Source organism: Rattus norvegicus, chromosome 7 (genome assembly GCF_021556685.1).
Source record: "Rattus norvegicus strain SHRSP/BbbUtx chromosome 7, alternate assembly SHRSP_T2T, whole genome shotgun sequence".
Classification (NCBI taxonomy): domain Eukaryota; kingdom Metazoa; phylum Chordata; class Mammalia; order Rodentia; family Muridae; genus Rattus; species Rattus norvegicus.
Window position 1 is genome coordinate 117,159,754 of NC_141540.1, and position 10,967 is coordinate 117,170,720.

Consider the following 10,967-nt stretch of genomic DNA (forward strand, 5'->3'; position numbering starts at 1 on the left):
CTTACGGTGCTGAATAGCCTGGTGCACAGAGACCTCAGCTCCAATTCTGTACTCAGTGTCTGATGGAGCTCCATTGGGATTCATGGCCGCTCAGGAGAGAACCTTACACTCTCATATATATGACTAGTACAGAGGACGAAACTGTAGTTCCTTTCTTCAGCAGTCATTGTCACCTTCTATGTGCCAGGCATCACAAGGAACACCAGTTCGCTTGCCCCCAGAGGTCTACCTGTTCCCCATAGCGTGGTGATCCTTTGGCTTGGGGAGTTTAGTCAGCCTTTTCTGCTAGGTTCTACCTTGGGATCCATAAACACTGTCTGGAGAAAGCACCCAACACAGAGATGGGGAACGTGGGTTTTGTTGGAGCCATCAGCGGGGGGGATCGAGCCCTTTACCTAGTTAGGATTGCCTGTGGGAAGGGCAGCTGGGACCTGGCACACAGTTTAGCCTCCTCTGAATGTCTCCACAAGAGCAGCTGTCCTCCAGAGGATCTTGGGCCTGTGAGCTTCCTGTCCTATTGTAGGGCCCTTTCTCCGACACTCAACCTTGCTCGCAGCTGAGTTCACCTGGCCACACGTAATAAAGGTGAAACAGGTCGACTTCGTTAGCTACCCTGTTTTAGTCTCATTTTTGTGACTGGATCTAATGCTTGCATCTGGAACACTCCATAGGATGGGGGTGGGGAGTGCATCAAAGTGGGACAATATTAATTAAAGAGAATGCCATGAGCACCTACCAGTTTTTATCTCAGAAAGCCACATACAGCAGGAAGAGGCCTGTGTCACAGTTGCATGGCCCCAAAGCTGCTTCTCTGAGTAGCCAACAGTCTGTGTCCCAGTGAACCTAAGGCCATGTAACAATGTGCTCTAGATCATGACTGGGCAATGAAGGGCTGTGTTCCACTTCCCAGCCCCGGTTCCAGGGACAAACAGCCATTGGCTCACTACCATCATTGACTGTCTTGGCAGGTGGGCTGCCCAAGGAGTTCCCATAAAGGGGTGCCTTATACCAGTCCCTGAGACTCTATCCTACCTAGACTTGAGATAGCTTAGAGGTCTGGTTTCAGGGAAGCTGACTGTCTTATGTCTGAATGGCACAGGCGATTGGCCCTGTAGCTGGGATAGTGGAGCCCTCTGCTGTCTGTATAGCCTGTCTTCTCAGCCTCTTCTCAGCCAGTTCACTCAGTACTCTGTATAAACACAACAGCTAAACCGGTTTTCTATAAATTCTTATAAATGAGGAAATAGGGTCATGGACTGGACCCAGGATGGCAAGTGACAGTGCCAGAGTCCAGTCAGGTAGCCCTTGGCTGAGAGGAGCTACCCATTGGGAATGGGCTGAGAACTGGGCATCCAAGGCAAGGGGCTGAGAGAACACAGGGCTGCAGTGTTGGAGGAATTGGGACAGCCTCTTCCTGTCTGTAACTACCATTCACTAGTCCTGCTTTGTGGATAAAGGGTTACCTCGCTTAGTGTCATTCAGCTAACAGATGCCACCATGGGAGCTGCCCTGAGCCACAGTAATGGGTGCTTCCACCTAACCTCAGGAGGCTGCTCAGAAAACGTGAGGGAGTCAGCACTGGGGCGGCTGAGTGGCAAGGATTGTCTTGGGGGCGAGAGTACCTGAGACACGGCTAGAACCACATCAGGTTCTCCCTATGCAGTGCTCTCAGAGGCCGGGCCCTCAGTCCTGTTGCCTCACTTTTCTCTATGTCCTGTTTTTCCTGGCGTGCTGTTATAAGATATAATATCAAATCCTTTTGATATTCTTTCAAATCCTACAGAGTCAAATCCTGCTAGGGCAGTACCTGTAGTCATAATTCCAGGGCTAGAGGGCACTCAAGGACTCCTGACCCAAGCCAGAATTCTGGAGACTCAAGCTCTACCTGCCACAGAGCCAGCTTAGGTCTGGTAGGGAAGCAGCTTATGTCCAGCTGGAGGCAGGGTTCTAGTCTTCCAAAGCTAGCGAGGACACACCTCTGAAACCTCAAACAGCTCTCTCCCTTGACTGGCGAACAGGGCAAGTCGGACAACTTATCTTTGCAGCAGGAGAGACCTGGATGCAGCTTCTCAACTAGAAAAGGGTATGCTTGTTGGGGGCGGTGGGCTTCCCAGCTTCCACTGGGACGAATTTTCCTCCTATGGGCCAAGGCTCTAGCTTCATGGTGAGGGAGGGAGCTTCTTGGACAAGTGACATCTATTCCTCTGCCATTCTCATCCTTATCCTCCTGAGTGTGACCACTGGCTTTTGAGAAGTCCCATGAAAAACCAGAGGAGGGCCAGGGCTCCAGACCAGAATCAGTAGCTCTTATGGCAAGCAGAAGATACTTTGTTGCTTCCAACAAACAGGCCAGCTTTCAGATACTGGAGGCTGACCTTACCAATTACAGTAGGGCTATTGCCCCTCTGCAGGGTAAGGAGGCCTCCAAAAATGAATACTTTTTCCAAATGCAGATGGACAGCAACCCATGGTCCTTAGAGGTGGGACAACGGGAAAATGGGGGTGATCTAGAGAAGCAAGGAGGCTAGTGCCCAGTGTTGCAGGAATTCTCCCCGAGGAATTATATTTACCCTCTCTTTATAAGGTACCCAGGACAAAACAAAGTACAATTCCACTAAAGTCCAACTTAGGGAACAAATGAGTTTATTGGGCTTAGAGAATATGAACGGGGTGTTGCTTATGGGAGTGTGGGTGATCACAAAGCAGCCACAACCATCAAAACGTCTCACGCCAGCATGGGGGATGATGTCTACCACCTTCACAGGCTACACATTCTACCCCCTCCTGAGACCATGAGGCCCTGCACAATGAGGACACAACTGTAACTGGCTGGGAGGTGCAGAAGGAGGATCTGAAATCTCAGAGAAGGATTGAGTGACCCTCCCTTTTCCTTCCTTGAATCCTTGACTGAACGTCACAGTCAACACACCCCATCTTGACTCTTGATGGTATCTTTTTTTTTTTTTATTTTTTTCGGAGTTGGGGACCGAACCCAGGGCCTTGTGCTCGCTAGGCAAGCGCTCTACCGCTGAGCTAAATCCCCAACCCCTCTTGATGGTATCTTACGGGTAGTCACAGCTTCTCGGATGAAGACTATGGCCGTTAAGCTCAGAGGACCGCCCAATACAACACCCACGCAGGGCTATCCTCACCACAGAGCCTGCAGATGGGCAAGGAGCCTGTAGTCTCGTCTGAGGCCTTGCCTTACTTCTTGCTGAGCTCTTTAGCCCGGCAGGTAGCTGCTTCCACAGCACTCATGGCAGCTGCTCGAAAACCGCCCTGCTCTAGGGCATGAAGCCCGTGGATGGTGGTTCCAGCTGGTGTGAGCACATCCGTCCTCAGCTGGGCTGGGTGCTTCCCTTCCTGCTGCAGCATTTTGGCTGTCCCCTAGGGAGAAGAGTGAAGGGTAGTGGGAGGAAAAGAGAGGCAGCTACATAGTTCCCCAGCCTGTCTGGACTCTGTAGGCTTGCCTTCCTGTTTGCTGGAGACAGAGCACTCAAACCTTACCAACCTCCTCCTTCACTCACCAGCAGGGTCTGAGCGGCAATGCGGTGGGCCAGGTCACTGGGCATGCCCATCTTGATGGCGCCTTCAGCCAGGGCCTCCGAAAATGTACACACCTGTAGCGACAGCATGGGGAGTTGGGAGGACACATGTCGAAGTTGACCTTTGGCTAGACACAGTTCACAGCTAGAGAATGCTCAGAATAAGTGGTTCTCAACCTGTGGGTGGTGACCCCTGTTAGGCTAGAACCCCTGCTCATTCACCCGCACAGGCTGGGAAACCCCATCTGCTCTCCTTCCCACAATGCCGCCCACACAGAGGAAACTCCTCCATCTGTAAACAAGTCATCACTCCTTGTCTCTCCATTTCGGGACTCACGGGTGCTCACCTAGGGGCTCAGTTTTTGACCACGTATGCTACGGACACAAACCCAGCTCCTACCTGACACGTCTTCACGATTCCCCTAAGCTCTATAAAACTCCCTTGCTGTGGCCTGGATGTGTGACTTCAATGACATCCACCTGTGAGATGGGTGAACCCACCCAGAGAGCTGCCTCCTAAGAAACCTAACTTTACTGACTTTTACGTTTTCTGTTTTTTATTTTTTATTTTTTCAGAGCTGGGGACCGAACCCAGGGCCTTGCGCTTGCTAGGCAAGCGCTCTACCACTGAGCTAGATCCCCAACCCCCCTCTGACTTTTAATCTTGTCTAATCTGGCCTATGTTTGGGTCACCAAGAGAGAGAAAATGCCTGTCAACCTCTTTGGGAGTTGAATGACCCTTTTACAGGGGTGGTCTAAGACCATCAGAAAACACTGATATGTTATAAATTATAACAGTAGCAAAATTACAATTATGAAGTGGCAATGAAAATGACTTTTTGGTTGGGGGTCACCACGACATAAGTAACTGTATTAAAGGGTCACAGGAATTAGGACTAGGAAGGTTGAGAGCCACTGGCTCAGAACCGCAGGAAACAAAACCCTAAACATGGTCACAGATACCTAGGCTATAAGGCCTAAACCCAGAAGTTTGGTAAAGGGGCCAGCCTCAAAATGGTCTAATAAAGCATGATGTTCTGAGGGACAGCAGAACTCACGGGTGGTCCATGGATCATCTGAGACCTTGAGAGCAAGGCCTTTGCTAAGGGCTTACATTTAAGGGTATGGATTAAGACAATACTCACAAAGGCCACACCACTGCCGCTGAGGCCAGTGTGGATATCGACGTAGGACTCAGGAACCTCTATGCACTGCCCACAGGCTTCCAGCAAGTTCTGTAGGAGCTTGGCGTCTTCATTCCCAGCATGGTGGCCCCGTGTCATAACCATAGCTCCCTCCTGAACTACGCAGGGTAGATTGGGAGAGACTCGCAGTACTCGTGTTTTTGGGGGTAACAGCTGGACGGAAGAGAGTTCAGTATCAGGCAGCCTAAGAGACGGGGCCTGCTAGGCAAACACCTCAGCCAAATGCAGCCTCTAGTCCCCAGATCCCAGGTACACTGGCAGAACACTATCCCAGCTACCTAACCCTGGTGAGCCAACTGGATAACTTTGGGAGCTTGGCTAGGATGCTGTCTGCTTCCCAAGCATGGCCAACAGAACCTATTTCAGAGTCAGGCCTTATTCACACCAAGGGGCCACTCACCTCCTCCATAGAGCTCAGAGAGATCCCAGCAGCCACGGATACAATGATGTGCTCAGTGGTGACTACAGGGGCCACTTCTGCCAGAACAGCTGGCAGGACTTGGGGTTTGGTGGCAAAGATGACGAGTGGGCAGTTTTGCAGCACCTCGTGGTTGGAGTGAGTAGTCTGGCAACCCAGAGCCTAAACAGACACAAAGGCCAGAAATGAGGCTCTGTGAGGCGGCATCCTACACAGACTCATCTGTGTGTCATAGATCATTTTGTATCCCATATTGTATCCTATATTGCTACAAATGTCTGTACTTGCAGTAGTCTCCAAGGCCTAAGCCAAACCCAACAGGCCCTGCTCTTAAAGCTCTAAATTTTACCTTCTGGAACCTTTCCTCCCAGTATCCACACCCATCCTACACAGGCACGTACTGCATCTGCTCTAGTCCTTCCAGAAGCTTGTCTTCCTGGCATCTGACTACCAATTCTCCTGGACAGACCAAACTATCTCAAACCTCCAGTCATACCTGGCCCCTGATAAATGCTTCAGAAACACAAGGCCGTATGTCGCACTCACCCTGAAGTGGCAGAGGTTCTTGTCTGTTGGTGCACTGGCCAGCACTTGCTTTGCTTCTACTTTGCCTGGATAGAAGGGCAAAAGCTGGTGAGGTCTGGGGAGATAGGAAAGGGCTTGCTAATCCCACTGAGAGCCTAAGGCTCCATAGGGACAGGCAGGGATGTTTGTCCTTGGGGCTGAACAATCAAGGCAATTCAAGGGTACTTTAACGACACTGTCATTTCTGTTGGACACTGGGGCCAGGAACCTGCCCAATCTTAACAAGGAAGAATGTTCAAGGGTTTCTGCCTTCAGGAAAGGGATAGCTGACAGGAATGTTTAGATCTGTTGGCCAAAATGCAAAGCCTGTGAAGGAACACCAGAGCTAAGGCCGTATGGTGGAGAGCCAGGTAGTTGGTAAAGGTCTGGAGAGACAGCTTAGCAGTTGAGAGTACTTGCAGCTCTTGAAGATGACTTGGGATAGGTTCTTACAACCTACATGGGTAACTGACAGCTATTCATAAGTCCACTTCCAGTGGAATCAGTGTCCTCTTCCGGCCTCTGAAGACACCAAGTGTGTAAGCATGCATGCACACACAGTGCACAGATAGAACATATATAATCTTAAAAAAATAGCCCATCTTAGCCTGGTGAGAATGTGGCGTGCCTTTAATCCTAGCATTTAGGAAGAGGCAGGCAAATCTCTGAGTTCCAGGCCAGCCAGGGTCATATAGAGAAACCATGACTTGAAAAAAAACAAAACAAACAAAAAAAAAAACCAAACAAAGCCAGTCTGATAAAGACCTAACAGGGGATGTGTTCCCTTTCAACAGGTAAGTGAGCTGGTATGTCTTGGGGAGACTAAGTGAACCCTCTGGGGGATATTATCTGGTTTTGGAGGATATAGGGGTAGAAAGACTGGGCCAGATGGAAGTTCATGCTATAACCTGAACACAGAGGGAGCTAATTATGTCAGTGGTCGTGTTGGTATAGCAGATGAACTGCCAAGTTTTACATGTAAACACCTGCGGTTTGTAGGAAGCCATTCTCCAATAATCATGGGCCTCTGGACTTTGAAGTACGGCTGAAATCAGAGAGCCCAAAGGTCACCAACTTTCTCTATCTGCAATCTGTTCATAAAGTTTCTAAACACTGTACAGCAGTGTTAGGCTAGTGTTAGCATCAGCTAAATAAACCAGCGGTCCTCAGCCTGGAAGAGTTTGCTTCTCTCCTCACCCTACCCTCCACTCCCAGGTAGCAGACATCTGGCCCTGGTGGAGACACTTCGACCTTCAAATTCAAGGTGCTGTTGCCATGAAGAGATGACAAACCAGTAATGGAAGACACTCTTCAGAACACAGGGCCAATCTTCCTCCCAAATGTCCACACAGCTGCCCACCTCTGAGAGTGGAGCTGAGGCATGGATAGAAAGAGAGGCCAGGAAGTTGGACATTTAACTTGGCATTAAATCAGTTCAATCTAAGGTATGATTTGAGTCACATATGGAACTATCAACTCACAGTCACATTAAGGAGATAAAAAAAAAGTTAAAAGTGAGCCATCTGGGGGGTGGTTCACACTTTTAATCCCAGCACTCTGGGAGGCAGAAAAAGATGGATCTCTAAGTTCAGGGCCAGCCTGGTCTACCAGCAAATTCCAGGCCAAATAAACCCTGTCTCGAAAACAAACAAACAAACAAGCAACCCCCTCCCGCCCACACACAAAGAAGTCACGCGTGAAGTCAATCGTAATTTTCTTTAATGCAATATATTTAAAGGATTATCATTCACCAACACAATCAGTGTTAAATAAACTAAACTGTTTTTTTTTTTACACCTCGCTTGGCCCGCCCACTCATCCGCCTGGGAAGGGGCTGCGAGCTCACCCAGGGACTCTGGAGGCCTTGATAGAAGCCTGTTGTAGGATTCTCACATAGGAAACCAGAGAATTCACGCTACTGGCTCTTGGGGTACCACGTGCGCCCCTCCCGCCAAGACTTACGGGTTCCTCCCATTAGAAAGATCCCCCAACCAGGCCTCGCCTCCCCACCTGCTCGGATGAGGCCTTGGGCAATGGCTTCCGCCATGCGACCAGCACCTACGAAGCCCACACGCCGAGGTTCAGACATCTCATCCGCCATCCGGTTCCGAGCTGGCCTTCTCTCGTCCTTGCTGCAGCGGGCCCCGCCCACTAGAGCTGCATTGACAGACAGAAGAGATTGGGCGGGTTCGGGGAGGATTGAGGGGCGGGGTGGGGCGGGTTCGGGGAGAACTGAGGGGCGGGGTGGGGCGGGTTCGGGGAGGACGGAAGGGCGGGGCGGGGCGGGGCGGGGCGGGCGCAGACACATGGATTTTGTTACTTGAGGTGATATTGCTGAGGAGAAAGAAGAGAAGGGATGGGGAGCTAGTCCTAAGCCGGTTGTCTAATTTCTCCTGAGAAACCCTAAGCTAGAGTCTCTCCAAAAGCCTTATGGAGATTTAGAGGAAAAAAAAAGCTTGAACCATCCCCGGATGATTCAAGTAGGCTGATACAGCTCCTATCTAGCTTGTGTGCCTTGTGTTCAATCCTTGGAGCAGGTTCTGGTTCTCCGCATCAAAAACAGCACTAACCATCAGTCGCCAGTACACAGCATTTTTTTTAAATTTTTTAAAAAAAAAAAACTTGCGTGCTTTAGTGTCTCACCAGAATAGTTATCTGAATTGAAGTCCACATATAATCACTTAGCTGCCTATATGTATAGTCATTTAGCTGAAGAGAAAGAGCAAAGAAAAGAAAAAACAAGCAAGACAAGAAGCTCAAAACAGAACAAGGGCAGAAAATTTTCACGAGTAATCAGAAGCTAGGCTGTGGTGGCACACACCTTTGGTCCTGGCACTTGAAAGTCCGAGGCAGATAGATCTTGAGTTTGAGGTCAACCTGGTCTACAAAGCAAATTCCAGAACAGCCAAAGCTATAGAGAAGATCCCTGTCTCAAAAAAACAAACAAACAAACAAACAAACAAACCTAAAAAACCAATCAGGGTCTTATCCAAATTACCAATTCAAACAACTAAACTTAATCTTTATTCCCTAAAGTAACTTTGAGTCAAAAGTATACACGGGCTTCCTACAAACTGGATAAAGGTGGTTTGTTGCTGTTTTGTTTTGTTTTGTTTTGTTTTGTTTTGAAAAAGTAAAATAGAACACGGCACTTAGAAGGGCAATGCTGTCCTTGGACTGTGAGGTCCCACAGTAAAGATGGCTTCCTCTGCTTGCCACAATTGGGATGTGATGGACAGTCCTTTCCTCTTTCACTGTTTGAGGTGAAGAGTATATTCCCTAATCTTTCCCCAGACCCACCAGAAGCCTAAGAGTGATAAGTCTGCCTGACATTAGATAGAAACCAGTAAAACCAGGAGCTAAAGACTAAAAATTAAAAAAGCTTCCTCTTCTTAGAAGTTAACTGTCTCAGGTAGCAACAGAAAGCAGATTGACACAGGGACTTGCAGAGTCCTCACTATATACAGAGACAGAAAAATCCATTCAGGTATGACTATGGAGAGGTGGGGGACAAGGGACATTTACATGAACATGAGTGTAAGGAATTTCTGTATTCTGGGCTGCAACCAACAACACCTAGAGATGTTCAGGGTTGAGACTTGGCCTCGAGCCTGTTCGAAAACGCACGCAGCTGTCTGGGCAGAATGATCAAGGCACTCTGATTCTTCGGACAGATTGCATTCCTTGACATAGTGACACGTTTAACACACTGACCGGTGGTCACTTGATAACTGGGTGTCTGGCAAGTTCTGATAAACTCAGATCAGCTCTTCCTGGGGCTGGGAACTACATCCTTAATGCCCTGGCCTGCTTCGTGGAGGCTCATCAGAGGACTAGGTTTAAAGGAAGTCTGGAGATGGGTGCTAGGAAGGCATGGGCCTGAGACAGACTGGGCAGTACAACATAGGAAGGGCTAGCTGACACAGCTTTAGAGGGTGAAAGACCAGGCAGGCCCTGACTGTCATGCTACAAAAGGCCTCAGATGCAAACTGGGAACCAAGGGTTAGTGTAGTGAGAAAAAACAATTGGGGATCTTTAGTATTTCTGGGAGGTGAGAGGCAGAATGTATAGGAGGGTTGGGCTGAGTGGAGAAAGCTGAGCAAGCTATGAGACCTCAGTAGACATGGCTGATCCCTTGGGAAGAAGGTACTGGGCCAGGTGGGCGTGGCTTCTGAGGGGAGGGGCCGAGTGGAGGTGTAAATTGTCAATTCTGACTGCATCTGAAATTAACTAAAACACAAGCTGCTGGGCCAACCCTCAAAGGATTCTTTGGGATTATTACAAGTGGGAAGACCTGCCGTAAAGCGAGGCAGCGCCCTCTAGTGGCAGCTCCATAACAGGACATGGAAGGAGACTTTTTTGCTTGTTTGTGTAGGGTCTAAAAGTACACGGACCAGCAGCTCTCCAGGAGTCCTCCAGGCCTTCGCTGCCAGGCTGCGGCTGCCCAGACATGAAGCCTTATACACTGGATTCTTGAACTGTCCTGTGTTTATCACTGTTGGGTTACCCAGCACACATCCTATAAGCCAGTCTAAAAATCACCTAGTGTGTCTAACAGTTCTGTTCCTTTCAAATACCCTGACTTGTCCAGCAGCCCGCTGTCAGCTTTCGCTGTGGCTGGTGGTTAATGGTTCATCACCAAGGATGGTCTTAATGTTAGGACACAGGTGCCAACTGTCACTTCTGCCTGCCTGGAGCTGTAGCTCTTGAGTCTTGGGAGTAAATGTCCCCCTCTGCTCTCCTCAGTTAAGGGGTCTGTAACTTCCAATCCCATGTCATCATGGACAGGAGACAATCCTAACAGTCTTAGGTGAATACATTCTTCGACGGGAACCTGAAAATGACCCAGAGCTGCAGGAGTCAAAGACAGACAATACCAAAGTGACCCAACCCTAGCTGCAGCAGCCTTAGGTGGAAATCTCTTGTGCTGCCTGCCCTAACTGGCCTGGATTTGACTATCTAAGGATGATCAGAATGGAAAGGTCCAGGATGTCATCACTCTGGCAGCTAAAACTGACCAACAAGGCCAGGCCTGGGAGGGGGGCGTAGAGAAGTCTGGGTCACCCGTCACCAATCCTCCTAGCAGGCCCATCCTTGTGTCCCCAGATGGCCCACTGACTCTGTCCACATCGAGGCCCACCTAACTTCAGCATGGTCCTCAAGTCTGAGGGAGAATGGCCTGTGTGTGACCACAAGGGAAGGGCTGAGCATGTCCAAGGTACAGTCTAGGCTGTT

General features: G+C 49.4%; 1 protein-coding gene across 1 annotated transcript; it reads right to left on the bottom strand.

The window, feature by feature from the left end:
* Positions 1–2,626: 2,626 nt before the first annotated feature.
* Positions 2,627–7,896, bottom strand: Pycr3 (pyrroline-5-carboxylate reductase 3). The gene is given in 6 exon segments (NM_001011993.1): positions 2,627–3,387; positions 3,528–3,620; positions 4,691–4,903; positions 5,151–5,330; positions 5,715–5,779; positions 7,743–7,896. Coding segments are annotated over 6 exon segments (825 nt in total). The 5' UTR covers positions 7,834–7,896; the 3' UTR covers positions 2,627–3,204.
* Positions 7,897–10,967: the final 3,071 nt, after the last annotated feature.